The sequence below is a fragment of the Psammomys obesus genome, unplaced genomic scaffold (assembly GCF_907164565.1).
Source record: "Psammomys obesus unplaced genomic scaffold, mPsaObe1.curated_primary_1811, whole genome shotgun sequence".
NCBI lineage: Eukaryota > Metazoa > Chordata > Mammalia > Rodentia > Muridae > Psammomys > Psammomys obesus.
The window spans coordinates 16,756,068-16,781,738 of record NW_026585580.1 but is presented as its reverse complement, the minus strand read 5'-3'; the positions used below and the strand labels follow the sequence as shown (position 1 = coordinate 16,781,738).

At 51.7% G+C, this 25,671-nt stretch overlaps 1 protein-coding gene across 2 annotated transcripts in view; it reads left to right on the top strand.

The window, feature by feature from the left end:
* The first annotated feature begins 9,178 nt into the window (after positions 1 to 9,178).
* Positions 9,179 to 25,671, top strand: part of Creg2 (cellular repressor of E1A stimulated genes 2) — a 32,574-nt gene continuing 16,081 nt past the window's right edge. For both annotated transcript variants that reach the window (XR_008720140.1, XM_055607395.1), the window contains exons 1-2: positions 9,179 to 9,799; positions 12,148 to 12,317. Coding sequence is in view for 1 of the 2 variants with exons in the window: in XM_055607395.1 (XP_055463370.1) it covers positions 9,377 to 9,799; positions 12,148 to 12,317 (593 nt within the window). In the remaining variant the exon portion in view is untranslated. The remainder of the gene's footprint in view (positions 9,800 to 12,147; positions 12,318 to 25,671) is intronic.

Here is a 25,671-nt window from a genome sequence, read left to right as displayed (position 1 = left end):
CTTCTCCTTGCTTCTGACCCCATCAAAGCAAAGCTTGTAGAAAACCCCATCATCCTTGAAGAGCAGGAGGAAGCTCACTGAGTTCCCTGTTACCCTCACTCCCTGGTGTGGCTAAATGCCCGATTCATTGTCCCAGTTTCAAGCATGGGGTAGAATTAGAAATTCAAAACTGTCCATGCCATAAGAGGTGCTGATGTTCCTCTAACGAAGCACAGTCGTGAACACTATTGAAACTTTGGGTACCATTGCTGTATAGATATGTTTTCTGCAGCTGATTATGAGGTTTAAAATGAATTTAGAATTCATGATTAACGTAATTTCTGGTGTAAATTAAATGGCTTGGGGAACGTTATTGGTCTCTTATTACGTGTGATGAACTAAATTTCATTTAGTTCCACATATGAAATGAATTAGATTTACCTACAAAGTGAATTTAATTCCCGATACGCATAGAAGTTTTAAAAAGAAGGAACTGGGTCACACTAGAATTTCCCATCGCCAGGGCTGGAGAGATGGCTCAGCAGTTAAGAGTGCTTGCAGCTTCTTCAGAGGGCCCCAGGTCTGTTCCCAGCACCCACGTCAGGTGGCAGCTCAAGTTCTGGGGGAGCCGATGCTTCCGTGTTCACTTTGCGCACAAGCCCGCGTTCGCGCAGTTTCCATCCTAATGGCTTTGAAGGTAATCATAGGTCTGACGCGTTGCAGTTACACCACCCCATTCTCACGCTCTCGAGGCTGAGACTCCTAGACACTAACTCAAACGCTGACACTCTCCGCCATCCCGAGGCTCGTCCTGTCTCCTTTGCTCACAAGTAAACAGATTGGTGGCCGAGTCATGGGGGAAAGCTGCAACAGGGCTGGTGGGCCAGCAGGTAAAGGCGCTTCAATCCCTGGGACCCGCATGGTGGGAGGAGACAAATGACTCCCGCAGGGGCTCCTCCGACCATCCCACACACACACAATTAACTAATCAAATGCACGATGAAAAGTGTAACGAATAATAATCAGAGAAACAGAGGCATCGGGGCTGTGGCCAGCGATGTAGCACTTGGTTGGAGTGTACGAGATCTTGGGCCCTGCCTCCAGTTTGGGAAATTAATTGATCAATTACTAGGATGAATCGCCCCAAGGTGCCCGGAAGGATTCCAAGAGAACGAAAGCTGGGTTTGAAGCACCGCGAGGGCGCGCATGCACCGCAGCGTGGACAGAAGGACCCCGCCCCAGGGAGTGGCGAGCTTTAGCCCCCAGCGCCCCTTTCTGCTGAGCCAAGCCAGGGCAGGAGGTAGGGAGTAATTACATTAAGCTACCTCTGCTGGCCGCTGTCACTGTGGAGAAGGATGGGTTGGTGATTCTTTCTCCCCACGGGACGCTTGTGGACTTGCTTGGTCACAAAGGGGAACAAGAAACCTCTCCACCATTGCTCAAGTTTGGAGTTTACCCAAGGCCAGGGGTGATTTACAGAGGCCCTGCAGCTCGTTTCCTGCTGTCATGCTCCGCCGCTCCGCCTTCGCTTGAGTCCCCGCGGTCCACGGCGGCGTGGGTGCGCTTGAGCCTCTGCTGTGGCTCGCGGACTTGCTGCGGCCCTGGCTGGGGTGAGTGGACCGCCCTCTGGGGAGCGTCTAGAAAGTTCTCCTTGCGGAGGGAGCTCGGGGGAAAGCCGAGGAGAAAAGGCACAAGCATGGCGCCTTTGTTTTATTCTTGTGCACTGGCCCAAGCGGGTCACGTTGCTGAGCTCAGAGCAGGGAGGAGCGGCACTAGCAGACTGGGCACCAGAGGGGGAGGGGGCAGCCTCTGGAGCTGCTACGGTCACTCCACCTCACACCTATAACGTCTAGACAACTTTTCACAATTGCCTGGTTAGGCCATTTGCTCCTGGAGGATAACAGACAAGACCCTGGCCTTCTCAGACACCGCGCTCAGCCGGGGCATTGCCAAACATTTCTGGTGCAGCGAAAGCACAGGCCCCTCAGGAGTGTGCGCCAGCAGCAGCGCCTTCTGGAACAACAACTAGAGGCGGGAAGAATGATCAGACCCTCACGGACAGGAACCTTCCCACGGTACCCACAGTTTGTCAGTGTGGAGCTTACACAAAGAAAAGCGTCTCACATCTCTCGCTGGGGAAATAATAGCTACACCCACAGACGTCTCGGAACATAAATTTTCCCTCCTGATGATAAGTTAGAAACCCACTAACATTCTGGCAGCAGGCAGATTTCCCGGAAAGGGATATTTGATTTAAATTTTATAGCAATATGTTCCAAATTTAAGTGTTTGTCATAGATTCATTCTTTTCCCAGGTATAAACAATCAGGCAAGCCTCCGGCCCCCTGAAGCTTATGTACCAGGCAGGGAAACTGACACTGACCCAATGAATAGATTAAAGCAGCCTATCTTACCCGGGAGCAAGTGTTACAGTTAGAATGGCACACAGGGTGCCAGCAATGGCAGGCGGCTTCCTTTTCGGGGTGTAATTTAAATCAGATGTGAGGAGGGTAAAAGGAAGGAAAGACTGGGCTCTAGAAGGACGGAAGGGTGTAAGGAAGTCGGCAGCCATGACTTTGAAGTGTGTAGGCATGAGGTTACTGTGTAAATCAAATGCTAACTTCTGAACCCCCGCATCTGGTTACAATCCTCGTTCTGAGCATCTCCTGTCCCAACGGTGTGTAAACTCTGTTCCCCAATTGGCCCCTGATATGCCAATAAAGCAGATTACAGCCAATCGCTAAGCAGGGGGAGAGAATAGGGCTGGACTTCCTGCCCTCCAGGGAGGAGGAGTTAGAGAGAGGAAGTAGGGGACTGAGCCAAGGGCAGAGGTCCAGGAGATGTGAGGAAGATTCAACTGAGCAGGAAAAGCCGTAAAGCGTAAGTATCTCTGGGGTTTTTGGGCAAAAAGAGCCAGACTGACCTAGAGGGTTCAGAATAGAATAATTACTGCTCAGTCGCTGTGCTCTGAAGCTTGCTGAACAAATACAATAGAGTCTCAATTATTTGGATTATAGCAGGGTTGAGAGAGAAACTGAGTCAGACACAATTTTATAAAAATTACCTTAACAAAAATGATTTCTGGATTGCAAATCAGTATTGATTTCTAAGGGAGAAGTTATGCAGTGGTAGAGCACTTGTCCTGTACGCGGAAGAGCCTGCATCTGGGGCTCAAGTAGGGGAATTCATCAAAGCAGCTGAAGGTGGGGCCGCTGCTTCCTTCAATCCAGGCAACCCTGAGTTTCAGTTTTGATGACCCCAGGAAAAACGGGCAACTGTCCAAAGGTCAGAACCAACGTGGGTGTAGAGTGTACAGCCTGCCCACCTCAGGTCCTCAGAGACAAGCAAAGCTACTGTACGCTGTCCTGAGAAGTCTTGACCAAAAGGCCTGCAACAGCGCAGGTTTTAAACAAAGTTTTGAGACATAACATATGCTCAACAAAATTCTTTGGCTAAACACGTATAATCAATGTACATGTGAAATAGGTTCGTTACCATCATGATATAATTTTAAGGCATTTTCATATCCCTCAAAAGAAACTCAAATGCACGGGCCATTATTTCTTCTTCCTGTTTCCAGCCTCCAGCCGCCACTGACAAATGCACAATAGTCACAGACAGGTGTGATCCACCGCGTGGATCTACCGCTCTCTGCGTATCCCTACATCACATGACGATCATTTCAGTAGCTTCTCATTTGAGCTGTGACGAGCAGCATGTCTATGAACAACCGTGGGACAGTCCTATCTTCATACACACTTAGCAGTGGAACTTACGGCCTCTTCGGTAACATCTGTGTCTAACTTTTAGAGCAACTGCTAAGCTGACTTCCTAGAGCTGTCGCCATTTGAAGAGCCGTCAGCATCCAGGAGGAATCAGTTCATCCGCAGGTTCCTCGAAGGCAAGCCCTGCTGTTTGACAGCAGCCTAGGAAAGGAAAGTTCTAGCTTGCCTCTACTGAGAAGGCTGAGCACCTTCTCCTGTACTTGGTGGCCATTTGCTTATCTCCTTGGGAAGATGGCTGCTTAAGTTCTTCTCCTATTTAGAACTGGGTTCTTTGGTGTTTTTTTTTTTTTAGAAGATTTATTTATTATTTATACAGCATTCTGCCTGCAGGTGTGCCTACAATAGAAGGCACTAGATCTCACTATAGATGGTTGGGAGCCACTGTGTGGTTGCTGGGAATTGAACTCAAGGACCTTTGGAAGAACAGCCAGTGCTCTTAACCTCTGAACTATCTCTCCAGCCATAGAATTGGGTTCTTTATTTCCTTGTTGTTGAGTTATAAATGACCTTTGCATATTATGGATGTAAGTCTGATATCAGATATGTAATATGCAATTATAACAGTGAATGTTTTAATATTCCTATGTAACAGAATTTCTATCTAATCGAAACTCATAGCAGAAACAATGTTCTCTAAAAAGCCTATAGCTACGAAGAGAAAAAAAGCAGAATGTTTAAAGATGAAATCATAGTACCAAGCAAACAAAATTCAACGGAGCAGTTCAGCATCAGGCGTGATCAAGAAGTGGGAATAGTAAGCAAACCTGAGGACAAGGGGAAAGAGTGGGGTGCTCCCTGCATACCATGGAGGCACCAACACACGCTCCGGGAGGACCCCAGAAAGAGAAGAAGAGGTGCATGCACAGCTTACTTAGATGATAGCTGTGGCCTCCCCAGATCTGTGGACGGAAATGAGCATCGTGCTTTAAGGTGCCCCCTGGACTCCGACCCTGTGAACCTGGAGAAGCCCTCTCCAGAATGCGTCACTGCTCAACTGTCAAAAGAAAAAAAAAATTGGAAGGACCAAAGGAATTGAATTAATTCAAAATGCCTCATCATATACTGGGGAAATTTGTGTAGAACAGCAGCATTCTCAGGAAGCACCACAGGCCAGAAGGGAGAGGGACTCTGTGCAGAATAATAAGGGAGAAAACCGAAAAGGGAGATACCATATCTGGGAAACCGCCTTACAAAAATGAAGGGGGAAGAAGATTTTCCCAGATGAACGAGGCCAAAAACCAAAAGTGTTGTCTTTTATAAGAGTTGTCGTGGTCGTGGTGTCACTTCACAGCCGTAGAATAGTGACTGGGGCACTAAGGTGAACAGAACACACAGACAACTACGAACTTTGTCACTATCACATCTGACCACAAGAAATGCTCCGGTGCCGTCTTTGAGAGACGGCTGCAGGAGATGAGACCAAAGTGCCGGCCTTGTCAGCCAGGTATGGGGGTGTCAGCAGGGATGGCCCCCGTGGGCTCGCTGGACGCTCAGCCGTCAGGGAGAGGCTTGGCTTGTCAGGGCTAGGAGGTGTGGTCCTGTTGGAGGAAGTGTGTCACTCGGCGTGGGCTTTGGGCTTTCAAAACATCAAGCCAGGCCCAGTCTTTGTCTCCCAACCTCTCTCTCTCCCAACCTCATTCTCCCATCCTCTCTCCTACCCCCCACCTCTCTTTCTCTCTCTCCCAACCTCTCTCTTTCCCATCCTGCCTCTTCCATCCTTTCTCTCCCATATTCCCTCTCCCTTCCTCCCCCCCCTTCCCTCTCTCTTCCTGTTGTCTTGGATCCAGAGGTAGAACTCCCAGCTACTCTGCAGCACCACGTCTGCCTATGTGATGCCATACTCCCTGCCGTAACAATAATAGAGTAAACCTCTGAAACTCTAAGCCAGCCCTAAGTAAATGTTTTCTTGTGTAAGAGTTGCCACGTTCATGGTGTCTCTTCACAGCAATAGAACAGCGACAGACACTAAGGTGAACACACAGACAACTGCAAATACTCCGAGACTGGTATAGTGCAAAAGCCACGCTCTTGGGGAAACGGCTCAGTTAAGAACACTTGCAGGAAACCTGGGTTTGTCCCAGCACCCACGGCAAGCACCTGCCAAGTTCCTGTAACTGTGTGGCCGAGGGATCTGACACCCTTGTCTGGCCTCTCCAGACCTGGGCACACGTGGTGCATGCGAACCTCCAAAGACAGAAGTAAGATAACAACAAAACTTTTCATAAAGAAGTTAAAAGACAACAAATCAGCACAACTGGAAGAGCATATTACCGTCCACACAATACAAAAGATAGAGTGTGCGACACTGATGACGTAAGGTCAGAGGACGCAAAAGTATGAGATGTGTGTGAGCAATCAAAGCAAAAAGTTATCATGAGTCTGAAGTGGGCTGACCTACAAAGAAAATGGAAAAATAATGACTGTCAGGACTGAGAGCAAAGAAACTCGGTGAAATACAAAAGGCAGCAAGAGATGGTAAGAGGGACAGAAGCTCCGAGACAGGAAGCAGCCAAATGGCGACCACAGGGCCTTCCCCACTGCTAACGCTTTAAATATTAATTGGCTTAATTACACTGCCCAGTGGAAGACACGGAGTGAGTGAAATACTGAAGGGGGAGGCCTGATGAGACTGTTCACACAGGCACGCTTAGACTTCAGAACGTGCACAGACCTGTAGAAAAATGGAGAAGGATACCCTCGGCAAATGGTGACCCAGGGGACACACTATGACCTGTTTGGGGACAAAATAGACCCTTTTGTTCCAGGCTGCTTTTGGCCCGTGTTCTATCACAGCAACAGAAAGCAAACTAGCACACCCCTCGAGTTGCTTTTGGTCAGAGCGTTTTATCACATTAACAGGAGGCAGACTAGGTCAGAATACATCTGAAATACATAAGGGACCCCTACAATTCAACAACAATAAAAATAAAGCCTGATTTTTTAAACGAGCAGAGAACCTAAACGACCTTTTCTACAGAGAAGACATATAGGTGGCCAGAGCACACATGAAAAGGAGCTAGCATCAGTAAGCACCAGAGAGGAATAAACAAAAATTGGCAGTGATGCATCAAGTCACACCTGCCGGGATGGCCATTACCTAAAAGTGGACAGGAACAAACCCAGAAAATAACCCGCGCTGGAGATAACAGGACCCAGAGGACCAAGCGTGCTGTGTGACTGTGTCTCCTAGGACGATGCTTTGCCCACGATGCCACAACTACCTGTCCATCTAAGCGGGACCCGGAGAAGCACGTCAACGAAGAAGCGCATCAGTTAACATGGATGTGTGAGCGTGGGCTGGGGATCCCACAGGGCCCCCCCATAGACAGAGCGCTGCGGTCAACTGAAGACTGCTGGACGAGAGAGAACATGTCCTCAGGGAGGAGCCCCTAACAGTTACACGAAAGCAACTGGTGAGCCCTGAGGTCACAGACACACAGCAACACTAAACGGTTGCACCTCTGTGTTTACATAAGTACCAAGAGTAAAGACAGTGAGGCCATGAACGGGGAGGGAGTGAGGGAAAGCCGGGGGAGGGAATAGAGGGAGGAAAGGAAGGAGGTAAATGATGTAAATATATGTTAATTAATTATTTAATGTAAAAGGGGAGGAAGAAATCAAACAGAGCTATGTTGAGAGATCCTGTGTCAAAGAAAAAAACTTCAAAACAAAATCACTATAAGACCCACTGGTCATCGGGCTAAAGCAAAGAAATTAACGAGTAACTATCATTGTAACTGCCTTTGCTTCTCTACTAATGACAATAATCTAAACAGATAAGAATGCAGAAATATAGGAACTCATCCTCTGATAGTGTAATTGCTGTGTAAGCTAGTTTGACATCATCTATCAAAGTTATTCACACTCCTGCTCAGAGCTTTACCAACTAGATAGGCCTCTAACAGGCCCACAGAGACAAACGCGCTGTGTCCAGCTTCCCATGACTAACCCAATTGGCCTGGACCTCACAGGCATGCGAGAAACCTGAGGGGAATTCTCTTTTTGAGTGACAGGCCGGGAGATCCCTGGAGGCCAATGACACAGTCTACTGCCACATACTGGATACCTGCCGGCTCCCAGCTGATGTTCTCCTCAAATCTGCATTGAGTCTGGGTCTATTTGGGGCAAGAAAATAAAGAGCCAGAGAACACAAAGGGGGTAATAAGAAAGATAACAGGGAAATGTCCACCAAGCAGGACTCCTGGAAGGTTCTATAGTTGAACTCACTCTTCAGTCACAGCTTAGGCAGAGCAGCGGCACAGCCTGCACAACTGGCGGATGGGGCCTGCGGTGAAAAGCCAAGTAGGAGCTGAGGCCACCTGTGCAGGTCCTCTTCCCAGACTAGTGCATTAGATCAATCCCTTTTCCCTTTCCCTCCGATAAGCACTCCCCCAACACTAGACATCCAAAACCTGGCAAGGGAGAGGTCACAGTCCCCAATTTGCAGATGAGACAAAGGCAGAAGTGTGAGCAGGATCTGGATTATTTTTAATCCGGAAGGCATATTTTGGGGAGGAGAAGTTGTTGGTTTTTATGTTTCATCTTGAGATGGTATCTCGTGTAGGCTAGGCTGCTTGCAAAGTTGCAAACTAGCTAAGGGTGACCTTGAACTTGTGACTCTCCCGCCTGCATCTCCCAAGTGCTGTGATAACAGGTGTGTGCTCTCATGTCTGCCTGCAGAGGCTGGTGTTGCAATGGCTAACCATCCATCCTCTTAAGAAGACAGAACGCATGTTCCTCAGAACGGGCGAGGGTGGGGGGAAAGGGAGTGAGAGGGTGTGGGAGAGCCAGGTTAGGGAGAGAGCGGCGGGAAACAAGATGTCTCCCCACATTGAAACATCAATGTTTCAAAGCAGACAGAGAGCAGGGTGGGAAAAGAAACAGAGCAGCCAGGGGCAGCCAGGGAAAGAAAAGAAGCCCCTCCCCCATGCAGAAGGGAGAGGCCGGCTGCTTCAATCTGGTAGGATGCTCTGGCAAGCAGGCATCCAGGCAGGATGGGGCGCGGGAGGTATCAGAGCGCGGCTGGGTACACTAGGGACATGACGGAGGAAAAACTCAAATCCTGCAGCAAGGTATATTTCATGGGACCAGTTAGCGCGGGACTCCTGCAGTGTAGGAATGCAAGCTATAGAAAATGTTTTCTGGTGGGACAAAGTCTGGGTGTCATTAAGACGAGGTAAGAAATCATAATTAATTTCAAGTCAATTTGCCATCTATTAAACCCCTTACCGGAACAAGGTGCTTTTGCAGTGCGCCCTTAGCCTGTGTTGCTGACGGCAGGCCACCAAGGACTGGCGGGGTCGCACAGCTGTCCAGCGGAGGAGTGCGGCGAGCCTGAGTTGTGACCGCCCACCCTCCGTCCTGCAGAGACTGTGCCAACGCTGTGGCACAGATTCTGCGTTCGGCGGCGGCGGCAGTGTGCGCAGCCGGGGGAGCCTGGTCCTGCAGACCTCACTCCTCACGGGGGAGTGGGGCGATAAGGGCACCGCCCGGCCCCCACGCGGGAGCTGCTCGCGAACCGCCACCCGGGAGAAGGGGCTCAGGCGCGCGCTCGGCCGCCGGGGGGCGCCCCTGGCTGGCTCCCCGCCCCAGGGCGCGCGGCCTGCGGGAAGATGCCGCTGTCCGGCGGGGAGCGGGGCACCCGCCTGTCGTGGCTGCTGTGCTGCAGCGCCCTGCTAGCCCCGGCCGCCGGCTACGTGATCGTGAGCTCCGTGTCCTGGGCGGTCACCAGCGAGGTGGACGAGGAGCTGGACAGCGCGTCCACCGAGGAGGCGCTGCCCGCGCTGCTGGAGGACTCGGGCAGCATCTGGCAGCAGAGCTTCCCGGCCTCGGCGCACAAGGAGGACACGCACCTGCGGCCTCGGGGCTCCGGCCGCGCCAGGCCCGCCCCGGCCCCGCGCGGCATGTTCTCCTACCGGCGGGAGGGCGGCCCGGCCGCGCCATCCCCCGGCCCCGGGGCGCGCGCCGCCACCGCCCGCTCCCTGGCGCACGCCAGCTCCTGGGGCTGCCTGGCCACCGCGTCCACCCACGAAAAGGTAGGCCGGGGGCGGGGGCGGCGCGCGCCTCGCCCTGGCCGGGCAGTTCCCGGGCTCTCCCGGGGCACAGGACTCGGGTTTCACACGCGCGAAGACTGTGGGTGCCTTGTCAATAACGGAGTGTGCGCGAGTCGGTTCACCCGGCCAAGCGCTTGCGAGCGGGGAGGGAGGCGAACGGTCTTGTGGTCAGAGGCCGGATCCCTGTCTTAAGATGGCCAAAGAGATGCTCAGATAACTGGCGACAAACCGGAGACCCGCAAAGCGCGCAGGTCGCCTTTGACCTAGCAGACCAGCCGCGTCCAGCCCCTGCGGTCTCCAGCAGTGTCCTGCAGGCCGCCTCCGGCACCGCCTCCCACACCGAGTGGGCGTGGGAGAGAAGCACCGTCCGTGCACTGGCAGGAATTTACGCTTAAAAAGAAAATGGGACTCGGGCTTTCAGAAAGCCGACTTAGGCAAAGGGAACCTGCCTGAGGGAGCTGTCTAAGCTGCAGGTCCCCTCTTTCGGGCCACAGGGCTGCATTCGCGTGTTAACTGCTTCCTCCCAGCATGGCGTGTAGTGGTCCTGAGGCTTCGTGTTCCAGAAGAATAGCCTCTAGAAAGCTTCTAGTCCTGACAGACAGACGTGATCTGAGATCCCGTTTATTTTGTGCACGGAAGGGCTAGCGGCTTTAGGTCATCTGTCGGCACGGTGTGAGAGTCTGGTTCTCGCGTCAGCGCTGGTCTCACTAACCCAGCGTGGCCAAAGCACCCTGCTTTCCCATCTATAAAACTAAGCAATTCACTAGGCAGAGCCTAAGCCAGGTCTGTGTTCCCAGCGCTCAAATCATTTTTACGCTTCTGACATATACCTTAATCAAACACGAGGCTTAAATATGACGTTAATCTTGACTTAAAACAAATCATTTCAGACAATTAAAAATCTACTGCCTGAAGCTAGGGAAATGGCTCAGTAGCAGAATGCTTGAGGATCTGAGTTATTCAACCTTCAGAACCCATGTTTAAAAAACCACCAACAACACAATGGTGCCAAGTGTGGTGGCACTAATTTGTAATCACAGTGACGAGAAGGTTGAGCCAGGCGGCTCTTTGGGGCTTGCTGGCAAGCTAGCCTAGCCTGCTTGGGGGTTCCAGGCCAGCGAGAGACCCTGCCTAAAAGTCATAACAGTAATGGACCCTGAGGAATGACCCCAGGAAGCCAGGACAATGATCTCTGGGCTCCACAGATACACACTGTGCGCGCGGGCACCACATGCTCAGGGACACCAGTCAGGCTTGGTGGCCCACTCCTGTAGCCCCAGCAGTAACCCAGCTAAGGCAAGAGAGTTGTGAATTCAAAGCCAGGTCTGGCTGTGTATGCAGGTCCTGCCTCACCAACACAAACAAGCAAACAAGAGAAAGCATCCGCTGTCCTCGGATTGGAGACGCCCTGACCTTCGGGGGCTCTTCTGTTAGCGTCCCTCGGCCTTCCCCTGCCAACGTTGATTAGTAAAATCAGAAAACGTTTCCGTGTGAGGCTGGGCGTTTCACGACCGCCTGAAAATAGAATCTGCGGGTGATGTAATATGACCATTTGGAGAACTTGTTAATCTTTTATATTTCTAAATGACTAGCGCCCTTCCTTTCAGAGTCTTGCCCACTGTGTCCGGGGCGCAGAAAGCAATGGCGGCCTCACCGACAGGACAGTTCTTTGGAAGGGACAAGGCAGGTGTGGTGGAGTTGGGGAAAGCCAAGACTTCAGTGCTTTTGCTTAAAATCACATAAAGACGTCACGGGATGAACACAGGGAGAGATGGGCATGCCATGCTTCTCTGACTCCCATTTACGCTAGCAGGTGCCTCACATGTCATCTTCCCATAATGCGTTCACTGTGTCACTGAAAAGTTACTGATCACAGTGTAACATACAGCTAATAATAAAATGTTGCTCCAACTGAAACAATATAAAATACTCTTGTCCTCCAAAGAGGACCAGGCAGCTTATTAAAATGAGCTAAACTCTATCCCTAAAGTTTAGAAAGAACGAAGAGTAAGACAGAGGCCTCAGGTATTTGAGAGGAGCCTGTGGGGGCCAGCACTGTCTTCTTCCTCACGCCCTTGCGGTCCTTCCCAGCATTATCCAGGATATTCCTTTATCCTCCAGACAGGATGCTCTTACCTGCATCCCCCCACAGAAGTTCGGAAGCCATCACTGGGTGACCTGCTTAGACTGGGACCACGTAGCTCAGTGTGCTTCCTGTCCAATCCACGGTGGCACAGGGTGGGCCAAGCCCTCATGCTGAACACTGTTTGCCCCAGCACCTGTTCCCCAGAGTTCTGTTACTGAAAACCCTTTCGCTGTTCATTTGCTAGATCCCAGGACTGCCGTTTGGGAGCTGCCTGGCCATCAGCGACGGCCCCTTACAAAACAGCACAGGGACGCCTTTCTTCTACGTGACAGCCAAGGACCCTGCAGTGGCTGACTTGGTGAAGAACCCCATAGCCTCGCTGCTGCTGCCGGAGCCTGAAGGAGAGTTCTGCAGGTAGAAGGGGAGGGTTTTGCGCTCACGTGCTTGGGCAGAGGTAGAAGGTGGATTGTGTGGCCGCTGTCACAGACCCTCAGGTGTAAACTGACTCGCTTACTCTTAGACTTCTCCTGCAGACCAAGCAGTATGATTTGGAGCAAGCTACCTCACATTTGTTCATCTGTAAAATGGGGGGAGGAGCTTTACATGAACTATGACCTCCGCCGGGACCACATGGCCGGTGAACCTGTGGTGAATGGAAGCGTCTGTCAGTGTGTGTGTGTGTGTGTGTGTGTGTGTGTGTGTGTGCGCGCGCGCGCGCGCGCGCCTACAGAACACCCCCGCTCAGCCTCACATGCCCCAGCTTCTCTCCCAGTGCTGGCACACCTTAGGTGCACAGAGCCTTCTAACAGAAAGCCTGTCTTACCATAAAAGCTTGGCAGTGTGCTTTGTTGAATACTGTACTCACAAGGAGAACAGGCTTTCCTGGACCCACAGCCTGGGAAAAGAGCAGAATCCGTAGTGCGTAGTTTGCTGGATGTATATCACTTTGAAAGCAGCGTGAAGATGAAAATTCATAAGCTGAGCAGTCACAGGTTGGCATTCATAATCATTTCTACCCTACAGGAGGTTTGTGAACCTTAGAAACAGGTGCAGGGTACCTTCTGTGGGGCAGTTTTTTCTTGAGATGGGGTCTCATGTAGCCCAGGCTGGCCCTGAACCTGGTGCAAGCCAAGAATGCACCACGCCTGGTTAATGCAGCACTGGAGATTGAACCCAGGGCCGTATGTGTACTAAATTATCACTCTGCCAGCCTGGGGTGCCTCGCTGGACATCACAGTGGGCATGTGGAGCACTGGCACTAAAAAGGGCAGAGTCGTTGGGAGGTGAAAGGCGAGCCAGTAGTCTGTCTCCCTGGCACATGCAGGCTGAAGCTTATTGTTTTCTCAATTCATTTCTAGCCCCTCTCTCCCCAGGGGGTGCGGGTCGTACACGCCAGCACCCTTTAATAACACTGTCTCAAAAATTCTCCAAAAGAAAAGCCTTCAAAGACACTTAAGCAAAAACCAGAGAATCCATTTAGATACCATCATCTAAATCCAAAATGCAAAGCCCTAAGTCATTTGCTGCCAGGGAGACACTGCACGGAGCTCCCGTGGAGGGCCTTTTCCACCCCGGGAGGTTGGCAATTGTTTCCCGGTGGCCGAGAGGGAAGGGCAGGGTAAGCCCTGGCACTGTGTGTGTGTGCGTGCAAACGTGACGGTGACTGAGAGCAGGAGTGGCTTTGTTTCTCCTTTGAAGCTCTGCTCTCCATGCACAGTGTAGAAATTAACCAGCATCCTGTTGTTCTTGTGAAAACTAATTAGAGAAATAGTGGGGTATCAGACGAAGCCTGGGAAAGGCCTGGCCATCCCCTCTCCCTCCATTTACCCTCAGCACTGACTGCTCAGACTATGGGCCCTCCGCTGTTCCCCACCAGGCTGTGGCCAGGAGCCAGGGAAACAGCACTCCTGTGACATGGATGGTCTCCGTGTTCTTAGTCGGCAAGCTCACTGCTACTCGAGGTTTGTTCTCGGGAGAATTCCCTGAACACGCTGGCCTCCCTAAGCCCAGTGTCCTAAGAGCAGTCAGGCTGGAAGGCGTTGATCCCAGAACCCAGAACGCACCTGCTGGAAGACACACAGATCCAGTTAAGGAGCAGTTCTGCACAGGGTTAGTCCACCGGCAAGCCTCAACCAGCCCTGCACAAGAACTGAAAACTGGACTGCTGAGGATGCAATCTCCATAGAGGCAGGAGGAGGGCTGGGCCTTAGAGTGGCTTTCTGCAGACACCTGCTCTTACCTGCACACGTTAGGTTGTGTGCGTGTGTGCGTGTGTGTGCGTGCGTGCGTGCGTGCGAGCACCACCTCCCTCTCCCATCACATGCCATGCTGAGTAAGAAATGAGACAGCATCTGGCCCAATGTGCTGCTTCCAGGGTCAAGGGCACATCTGTGTCCCTATGTGCAGAAAGCCACACCCACTGACCCTGTGTCCACAATCTTCTCATGGAACTGGTTCCCAGAACTGCCGCTCCCTAGTGCTGCTTTAACTTCTGAAGCGTTGAAACATGGGATAGGTGACGTCGGCCTCAGCAAGGGTCACACTTCCGAGCTGGTGTCACGAAGTGAGACTGTACCTCCTGTTGAATGACATAAGCCCGGAGGTGAGGGTCACATTCGGCACTGCGTTTGACGTTACTCCTGAAACCTGGAACGTTAGTGTTACTGAGAACAGGGCTCAGTAAGCACAGCCTGCATCACAACAGTCAGACAAGTGCCAGAGCTCCCAGATAAGCAAGCTGAGCAGGGAGCCCCTGACCCACCTGGCCACAGAGCGGCATCCCAGACAAGCAGCTGAGTAGAGATTAAAGACCCATGAGCCAGCTCCTGCCTGTTCCCAGGGCCTGGAGAATCACTGCTGAGACCAGGGCTCACTGTCAAGAGCTTCACAGCAATTCTGGGGCCTAGGGAGGGGGCTCAGAAACCTCTAGTTCTTTTTTTTTTTTTTTTTTTTTTTTTTCTGTGTGTGTGGTTGTTGTTTTCATTTGGTTTGGGGTTTTTTGTTGTTGTTTTCCTTGTGGTTTTTTGAGACAGGGTTTCTGTGTGCAGCCTTGGCTGTCCTGGACTCACTCTGTAGACCAGGCTGGCCTGGAACTCACAGCGATCAGCCTGCCTCCCCCTCCCTGAGTGCTGGGATTACAGGCGTGCGCCACTGTGCCCAGCTCCTCCTGTTGTTTTGATGGTCATGATATGAAGTCACCAGTTGCTCAGAGAGACAGCCCCGCCCTGCACGGCGAGGAAGCCCCGTGGGCTGAACCCTGCAGTCGTGCTGTTATGGCCCCATTGGTTGCACTTAAGACCACACAGGACCTCAGCTGCACATCCCCCGGCCCACTCAGGCCTGCAGGAGCCGTTAGAAGAGGGACGACGGGCCAAGTTCAGAATGGAAGGGAAAGGCTGGCTTTGTAGCCATCTCCCGGGCCCCTTGGTGTGCGTCTCTTCAGCTGCTGGCCTACCTACGTCTTTATGGGGGTGCACCCTGATTCCTATAGGCTCAGGGCTGGCACAGTCTGCTGAGCTCTGTCTCCACTGACAGGACACAGCAGGAGAGGAAGGTCATCAGCCAACAGCGCTGAGCACAAGGGGGACGGAAGTTTGGGACCACCCCGAGAGCAGGCTGGACACTCTGCACTTGCAGAACTCTGCTTGGTGAGAGTTCTGCACAGATGAGGCACGTGAGTGTTAAGCAGGGACAAACAGAAAAGTTAGCCAGCTTCGTGTTGCAGTCACACCACACCTGCAGCTTGAGGCTTTACGAAGAGAAGGAGTTTGTTCGCCTCACTGGTCTAGAGGCTCAGTTTGGTGTTGCCATGTCCTCGGCTCTGAGGGCCACCTGGCTACATCACACCAGGGCAACTGGGATTGTGGCAGGGGCATGTGCAGAGGAAAGACCACATAGTAAGGCAGGGAGCAAGAACGAATAGGCATGCTCTTTGGAGAGAGAGAGAGAGAGAGAGAGAGAGAGAGAGAGAGAGAAAGAAAGAAAGAAAGAAAGAAAGAAAGAAAGAAAGAAAGAAGGAGGAGGGATGGAGGGAGAGAGGGAAGGAGGGAGAGAGGAAGGAAAGAAGGAAGGAAGGAAGGAAGGAAGGAAGGAAGGAAGGAAGGAAGGAAGGAAGGAAAAGCAGTCCCAGTGCAACTAGACTGGTAGCACTGGCTCTTTTTCAGGATGGTGTCCCAGACCTGGTGACCTTTCTCTGGGTCCATAGTCAAAGATTCTGCCCCCTCAGCACTGCTTTACTGGGACCAAGCACATGAACCTTTGGGGACCTGTTCAAACCACACCCAACCTGGAGCAAACCTGTGGATCTCTTCAGACTACATTCACTTCAGCCGAACATAGCTGGCCTCCAGCCGGCCACAACTGGCCTCCCTGCTTACCCATCACCGCCTTGAACTAGTGCCCACTCAGGTGCTGGCACCCCTCTGCCAAACTCTTTCATGAAGGAAATTAGCAGAACCCTCCCAGGCCCTGCATGGCCAGGCATTCGCCTCTCGGAACAGAATGCTCTGCCTGCTGCTTTGCTTGCCAGCTCTCTTAATATTTTATTTATATCCAGTTTTATCAAATTAAGAGCCTGACCCGAAGGCGCGCCGTGATCAAAGCTAGCAGAAGTGCTTTGGCAGGTAGCTATGAAACACTTTCCACTTGGTAGCCACCCAGCCTGCCACTCAAGAGGCATCTTGTTCTATTAGCTGGCTGTATGAAAAGGTTCGCTCGGGGCCGGAGAGATGGCTCACAGTCAGTGGCGCCTGCTCCTCTTGCACAAGACCCAAGTTTGGTTCCCGGTACCCACGCTGGGTGTTCGCAGCCATCCATAACTGCAGCCTTGGGGTTCCAACGCCCTCCTCCGGCCGCCATGGTCACCCCTGCACATACAAATAAAAATCCAAGTGTAAATGGGTGACGGAGACTGAGGCTCCAGGTTCCAGAGGCTCAGGAAACGAAACCATGAAGAAAACGCCGCTCGTGTGATCACCCTAACGAAAGGAGGAAGAACACACACGCTCCTGCCTGTGAGGCAAATGTTTAGGGGCCCAGAAGGATTCTTGTTAGTGTGTGTGTGTGTGTGTGTGTGTGTGTGTGTGTGTGTGTGCAGGTGCACACGCCTAACCACGTAAGGCCAGAAGAGGGTGACAGAGGGTGAAGAGGGTGATCTCTCAGAGCTAGAGTTAGGGCACCTGTGGGACAGCTCCATTCCCTGGGTGCTGCCGACACTCTTAGCTGCCGAGATATCTCTCCATGCCGGGAAGGAGTTCTAAATGAGAGTGTGAGATGAACCTGCATGTGTCTCCCCCTCTAGTCAGACATTTTCCTTTTTTTTTTTTTCTTGCTTTCTATGGTTTAATGTTTTAGTAATGTCACTACGGTTAGTTGGGTGAAACTGTCCTGGACAGGGCATGTTGCTTTGAGAGTTTCACCCCGCCCTGAAGCGGGACATTCAGGTTTGAGAAATGACTCGGAGGTTAAGAGTGCAGGCGGCTCCGGCACGGGACCCACGATCGGCTTTCACACCCACGATCGGCTTCCACATCCACGATTGGCTTTCCACACCCACGATTGGCTTTCCACACCCACATGGCAGCTCACAGGTGTGTCAACTCCAATTTGGGGGATTCAGGTGACCTCTGCTGGCCTCCTTGGGCACTGCATGTGGCGCACACACACACACACACACACACACACACACACACCTGCAGGCAAAATTACCCATACACATAAAAATACATAAACATATTTAAGTGGACGTTCGGTGCTAGAAAAGTGCTAGATGGATCATTTTGATGCATCCTTGTGGCTAAAGAAAAGTTGCCGCTGGGACAGAGTTGAAGATGCTGCCTCGTCAGACTTCCTTTGGCGTGTAGCAGCATGTGGGGCTGAATCGGAGGGCCTTCGAGCCCGTGGTTGAATAGACATTGAGGTGCGAATTCTGGGTGAGAGCAGCCACCTCGGATGCTGTGTGTCATAGAGCAGCGCTGCATTTCGGCGAGGTTTTCACGAATAGATTTAATCAGCTGCAGAAAAAAATGTGTCTGTGCTGAACACACCTGGGCATTTTCTGGCTGTCACCCCTGAACGCTGAACTACGCACTACCGCAGTTCTCCGCATTGGATTTCTGCCGATGAGGTATTATAAGGAACCCGAGACGGTTTAAGGTAGGTGGGAGTGCAGGATGATACACAGATAGTGTTTCTACCAAAATGCTTCCAGGGGCCAGTAGATGGCGTAGGAGAGGCAGAGGCCTGCAGCTCAGGCCTGTAGCCTAAGGCTGATCCCTGGGCGCCATGTGGCACCGGGGGAGAACTCAGTCCCCTAAGTTGTCTTCTTATGTGCATACACGTGACACACCACGTGAATCGAGTATAATATAACACTTGTACTTTATAGAGGGCCTCAGGCACCTGCAGATTTTGGCATCCACGGAGCACCCCAAACGTAATCCCCCAGGGGTACCGAGGGATAACTGTGTGTGTCCTACAAAGGTTATACATTATGAAGTACAAGGTCCCAAAGCTTGGGAGAAGGATGCCTTTCAGTCACAAAGACAGAAGAGCCTTAGTAATGACAGTCTCCCTCCCTTAGTCCAAGGACCTCAGGGAGTGAGAGCCTTACAGTCTGCATGTGCTCCAGGGCGGGCCTGAGACTCTGGAAGATGGAGACATTCATGAATCTAAAATCCATTCCTGAGGCTGCCTGTGAGTGACTGTACCTCGGCCCACGTGATCGCTTGGATCCAGGAGAGTCTGGGGAAAAGAGGAAATGCTGTATGAGCTCGCATACGTGTGGAATCTAAGGAAGGTGAACTCACAGAAGCAAACGATAGACTGTGCAGAGAGAAATGGGACGCCCAACAGCACAGGCACTCTCTGCCCTGGACAGCCTGGGGCCAGCGTGCACACGCTAAGAGGACCCTCAGCCCTAAGATGGCCTGGGGCCAGCGTGCACACGCTAAGTTAATCATGGTAATGGTGATGTGTGCACACAGTGAGCCAGGGCACCGCGTGCCTTCAGCGTGTTCAGTCTGTATTCGACAGTTAAATACTCTAAATGACGAAGATGCAGCCTGAGAAACAGCACGAGGAGGGCTTCCTGCCTGCCAGCCACCACAACCTTTATTAATAACCATTCGTTTATTTCAACGGCTTTATTTAATTAGTCTGTTTACATTTGGGTGCTGCAGTTTCTTCGTTGAATTAATTAAATGCATTAGGGCTGGGACTCTGTTTCCCAGCCCAAGTTAAGATGGTCAAGTGGAAAAGACTGCATCTTACAGAGACTGGCAACCATCAATCCTCCCTTCATTTCCTTTTCCAGTCAGCACAAACACGCACATATCTGAATGGACGGGTGCCCAACCCCCGAGGGCCTTCACACTCAGACACTAGACTTGATGGTGACTGACAACGAAGGGATCTCAGAAGCAAGGATCTACTGCAGCACCCCCTTCTGCAGTGAGCAGACTCGAACTGTCGGTGAGCAGGGCAGCGAGCCTCTGGACTGGGAAGGGCCCGTCACGATAGTCAGTTTTCACCTTGATGATGGCATATCCACAGAACCAAAGGAGTTAATAAATGCTTCTCCTGAAGTCAAAGCATACTGAAGGGAGATGTGGACAAACACCAGGAGAGCTCGGCATTTGATAGAAAGGGTGTCACAGGCTGCCAGGGCTCGGAGCCCCTCAGTCCTGACCGATGGAAGCCTCAGCCCGGCCGGTTACCAAGCGCAGCTCTGAGGCTAACAGCTCGGGAAGGCCCGCTGTTCACTCAGGAGCTCCCGGATGAGCTTCATCGGGTGAGCGAGCCAGCGGCAGCACGGTTGCCCGAAGCTGTAATGGCCCTTCGTCTGGAGGGCCACTCCACCGGGGACGTGACACCCATCTGGAGCAGAGCCCTGATCAGACTCGGAGCTGAATCTGGCTTCCCTTGCCCAGTCCTCGGCCATGCCTCTTGAACGCAATCTCTAAGTCTGTAAAAAAGCGACCCTCTGTGCAGGTCTCTGTCCCCTCCTCCCCTCCTTCGTACCTTCCCATGTGGCTGGAGCTAAGGTCACCCCAGGGGCTTTCAGAAGGGGGCACAGGGACTCTGGGAAGAGAACGCTTGAGGAGAGGGTGTCCGGGCTTCTCCATCTTCTGCTCACTTCTGCGGTGTCAGTCCACCAGTTGCACTTCCTCTGTCAGCACGCTGCCCTTCCTCTCTGTCTCCTGGCGACTCCTGCCCACCCTGTTCACAAATTCTGGTGGAGGGCCCCATCTGAAACGGGAGTGACTCAAATAGGACGCAAGGTCCTAACACCCATAAAAGCACCAAGCACCGCTAAGGTGGATGAAAATGTTTCATCAAAGGGCCCCAAACCCCTACAATCATTCTATTCCTGTCTCTATGGAATTGCCTCTTCTGGACATTACATTAACTAATTTATTTATTCTGGATGTCATATAAATGGAAGTATATAATATGTGATAATGACTGATTTAAAAAAAACCCTATTTTTATGTTTTTCAAGGGTCATGATTTTATAGATTTTATCAATAATCCTTTCAAAGTGGCCAAATAGCTTTCCATTGTTTGACTGTGTCATGCCTTTCTGTTTCTGACCATCTCTGGGTGGACATTTGATGGACATTGGTCCCCATGCCACAGGTATCATAAATGATGTTGCCCAGTTTCTGGACAGACATACTTCAGGTCTCTTTGGCATGTGCCTCAGAGTAGAACTGCTAGATGTAAGCCGGTTCCATGGTCAGGAGAGCCTGCCAGCCTTTCTCCCTGCGAGGCCAGGCCACTCCTCGTTCCCACCAGCCATGCTGGAGGGTTCTGGGCCCCCCGTACCTTCGCCCTCATTGGTCACTGTCGCTTTGTGATTCGGTCTGCCCTGCTGCGGGGCTGACACGGCACAGTGCAGTTCCTGAGTGCAGGCCCTGAGTGCAGCTCCCCAGGGCTGTGGAGTTAGGTGTTTTGTTGGGTTGTTTGTCCATTTGCACTCTTTCTGGGAGAACACTCAGATCCTTTACTCATTCTAAAAACTGGGTTATTGATTATTTTACTGTTTAATTCTAGGGTTTCTGGATAGATTCTAGATACGGCCCCTCTCAGACGTACGAAAAGTAAGCATATTTTTCTCCTGTGCTTGTATCCAGTTTTCTTCAGTCATTGGAAGAAACACAAAATATGGAATATTAACATTCTGTTTGTACATATTCTTGGTCAATGCCAATGTCCTTTCTTGCACATACTAGGTTCCCTGCTACTACACCATATCCCCAGCAATAAAAATAAAATCTTTGTTCTCTTTTCATAGAGAGAGAGAGAGAGCGTGTGTGTGTGTGTGTGTGTGTGTGTGTGTGTGTGTGTGTGTGCACGCATGTGTGCATGCCTGTGTAGATCAGAGGCCTGCTGCACTGGCATTCAGTTATCTTCACATGCGTCTCAGAAGTAGCTGACACTGTGGATTAGCACCACCACACATGGGGCTTCCCGGGGCCTTTCCCATCAAATTAGGAAACAGCCATTATTCCTAAGATAATGCAGGAGAATAAATTACCTAGAGTGTAGACATGGTGATAAAATGTCTGGGCAAGAAAACAGACTCTGCATGACAATGTGCAAGACCCTAGGCTCAAAACCCAACAACACACAAGAGACAGATGGGGGGGGGGAGAAGGAGAGAGAGAAGAGAGAGAGAGGGAAAGAGAAGAGAGAGGGAGAGAAAAGAAGAAGACAGAGAGTGAAAAGAAGGAGAGAGAGAGTACCCACACCCACAGCCTTCTACAAAAACCAGATTTTAATTAATCAGATTCAAAATATTTTGTGAGGGAAAATTCTAACTCCAATAATATAAAAGCAGGTTGGAATAATGAAACTGAATTAAACCTTAATTGGTTTTATAATGTATTCAATTAAACGCCTATTAAATATATTGCATACAAAGCAACATTAGATATTATAATTGAAACAAGATATTTCTCCTTCAAACGATAGTTGTTGAGCACTTACTGTATGCTTGACACGCGTGAACAAGGCTTAAAGACACTGACTGTTCCCTGAGTGCTTGTTACTGGTGAGTTGACTCAAGATGGCAAGTTCCGACACGTGCCCATGTGTGGAGCCTCCTAGTGTTGCAGGATATTTGCACATTCTCTGAACCCCAATACTGTGCTGTTTCCTGGGAAAACCTATCTCTACTTGTGGTGCGGCTCAGCCCTAGCACACACCTTCAATGCAAGAGCTTTCTGCTTGAGGTGGCCAGGACTTGGCAGCCAGACCTGCCTGCCCCCTCGCAGGGTTGCCAGAATGGGCAAGAACCGGAGGGTGCCTCAGGAGTGCTACAGGGCGGGATCCAGCCAGGGTCTGCACAGTCGGCAGCCAGGCCGGGAGGGAGGCTCTGATCAGTGACTGGGGGTGAAGCATCAGTGTGGGCCTGAAGGTGAGCACAGAGAGGCCCCAGCTCCAGTCCCACTGCCCAGCTAGGACCAGCCATAGAATCAGGATGGAGCCAGCCTCCCCGCAACAGTGTCTTCTGGAACCTTCTTGCTGGGCCACAGCATAAGCTGAGCTGAGACCAGCTGTTCCTTGTCGCACACAGAAAGGCCCATTTCTGCTTCACACAGTCTCTGAGGAGGCCTGAAGGCCCAGCCAGGGAACCTCGATTCACAGTTGTGTTTGAGAATGGCTGCAGTAGACATAAAGGGCTTCTGATTTGTGCTTGATTGACCTGATTGGCCCGGGTGCTAAATCTGCCGATGTCTGCCTTGCTTTAAGTACCTCCATTTGTCTGGTTCTCATTTTCCTTTGCCCTAGACTAGGTGTAACGGTACTGTGGGGCCCCTGAGGGAATGAGCTGTCCCAGTGTGCGGCCCCTTGCTCCATGCTAACAAATGGTAATGGTTGTCGTCGTCAGCTGTTCCCTCCCTGTGGGACTGAAGGTGGCAGAAGGAGGGAGAAATGAGTGCACAGAGCTCTGCTTGCTCTGCATAACTTCTAAGTATCACATGACATAGAGGTGTCCTAAGCGACGGCCGTAAACACCAATGTGGTCCTTACAGGATGCACATGGCAGAGCTGCTGTGGTGAGTTTTAACAAATGAGGAAACTGAGGCACCACAAGGGAGATGAACTTGCACAGAGATCCACTTGTGACAGGACTGGCGCCGTCCGAGGTGCTGGCCTCTCCAGCCCACCTGGCAGGCCTGCCTGCAGCCTCCCTGAGGCCTGTCTTGGTTTCTTTTCCAGTTGCTAAGTTTGTAAAGCGCCCGACAAAAGCAACTTGAGAGAGAAGGGTTTGTTTGTGTCATTCCAGGCTGCACTCCACCCCCACTGGGAGGTCACAGGAACTTGGAGGAGCAATGAACAAGCACATTCGAGCCAGCGCTCAGCTTCACTGCCTCCTCCCGGGGCCTGGCTCCTGAATCGGCCCACATCCAGGATGGGAATTCCTGCCTCAGTTAACACGATTAAGAAAATCCCTCCCAGCCTCGCTCATCTTCCCGTTAATTCTGGGGTTATCAAGCCAGCAATCAACTCTAGCCATCACAAAGGCTGCAACCTGGAAATGGGGGTGAACAACCCACCTGTGTTTCCAAACCAACCGGCTCGGGTGCTGCCGATGTTTTGTCCGATGATTTAGGCTGTTTGAGTATCATGTCCACCTTGTGGCTTGCACTGAAGTCGAGGTAATTCGAGAGGCTTATCATAAATACACCCAGAGAGACACGCCGGCAGATTGTCCCAACGTTGCTTGGAGATGGTTGGTCCTCTCTCATTCTGCATCTCTCCCCACTCCGTCCAAAGATACCCACACACACACACACATGCCGGTGACTTCTGAACTCCTCCTCCCAGCCAGTACCTCTTATCTGAGCTCTAGCCCGGGATCCAACTGCTTCCTGGACACCCCAAGGACCTTGACCTCCGCCTCCTGGTAGAGCCCCTGAGCCCTCTTCCACCTGTGTATTCTGAGATGTCTGTGTGATGCCCTGAGCTGCTTCTCCCTCCTGCAGCAGCAGCGGTTTAACCCTACTTGCCTGTGAACTGCTCACCGCCTCTCCACACTGCCTCTCTGCTCCAAGACCCACCGTCACCTTCATCCTTTATACCTGCTCTCAACTGGCCTCCCTGCATCCCCTGCGGCACCCTTTAAACTGCTTCTCCATCCTAACGTCAGAGGACGGCTTCAATATGCCCATCCCATCATTCTACCATCCTGCTTGGACTTGCTCAGTCCTCTCTCACTCAGGATAAAGCTTAAAACTCTTGGGCTAAGGAGATGAGTCGGCAGTGCTGCTCTTCCAGAGGCTGTGAGTTCGGTTCCCAGCAGCCACATTAGGTGTCTGAGAGCTCAGACGCCTCTGGCCTCTGAGGGCACATGCCCACAGCCAAACACACACATGCACACATTTAAAAGAACAAATCTCTTAAGCAGGTGACACTCTTTTACAAGCCAGTCAGGTCCTCGGGGTCCACGTGTGTGTCTGACGTCAGTCTCCTGTGCCTCTCCTTGGTGTCTGTGACAGTGCCTGACCCTTTCAGCTGCTCTAACAAAAGACCGTCGACACGGCAGCTTACCCAGCACAGCAGCTGCTCGCCGTGGCCCTTAAAAATAGGTGTTTGCCGTGGAGCGAAGTAGCTTGTAACAGGTGTTTATTTCTCAAAGCTCTGGAGCCTAAGAAGCCGGGGTCAAGGCGTGTTTAGTGGCGTGCCAGTTCAACAGGTGGCGATGTCTCTGAGTCCATGAGTTACAGAGTGAGTGGAGGCTCTGTCATGGCACTTCTGTCTGCATGCCCCTCCTGTCCCCACCTCATCTAACGTGAATTCATTTCCCAGGATCCAGCGGTCCTCGGCCTCCAGGACACAAGCAGGGCCTGTCATCACAAGGGGGCCACCATCACCTGTGAGCCCAGCTCAGCCGCCTTTGCTGCTGGGCGTCAGGAGGGCCGGAGCATGTCCTTCTGCCTCTCCTGAGCCGCCACAAGGAGCACAGGGCTTCTAGCCTAAAGCGGGATACTCGATCGTTGGTGGGAGGTGTGGAATATTGAGGCGGGTTCCAGAGAACGGTGCCTTTTCTGTTGTTACCAACACAAAGTTCAGGGCTTGAAGCAGCAGGCTGATTCTAGTTCAGAGTGCAGAAGCCTAGTGAGCCTTAGAAGGCTGCGATCAAGGAGTGGGTTCGCTCCCTCCTGATGGCTCCAAGAGAATTCGCGTCCCTGGTTCTCTCAGCGTGGAGAGCACAGTCTTTAGCTCAGAGCCCCACACATTCATCACTGCAGCCTTCACTTCTGTCCCCCAGATCCTACTGCCCACCTTAAGCTCTGCCCCCTTCTGTGAGGACAGGGGCATCGTTCCCTCTCAAGATGTCTGACCTCATTGCTCCTGTGGAATAAGATGCAGCACACACATCCTGGGGGTCGGGATGGGAACATCTGGAGAACTGTGAATTTAACCTATCACAGGTGCGTGTGCAAATGAGAGATGTGATAATTCATTCTGATGACTGCAGTGCCTCCCTCTGATATTTTGGGGGTGTCACGATTGTGCCTACTTATAGTCTAAGTGTTTAAAATACAGAAGTTGGGCTGGGGAAATGGGTCGGCACATGCCACTTAAGCAAGTGGACCCGTTTGGATGCCATGGGCAGGTCACGGCGGTTACCGGTATTTCCAGCTGCAGAAGGGGGAAATGGGCAGCTGGCGAGTGACACCAGCCCTGTTGGGCGAGCTCTGAGTTGGGTTGACAGACCCTGCCTCAAACAGAATAAAGATGGAGAGGGGTCAATTAA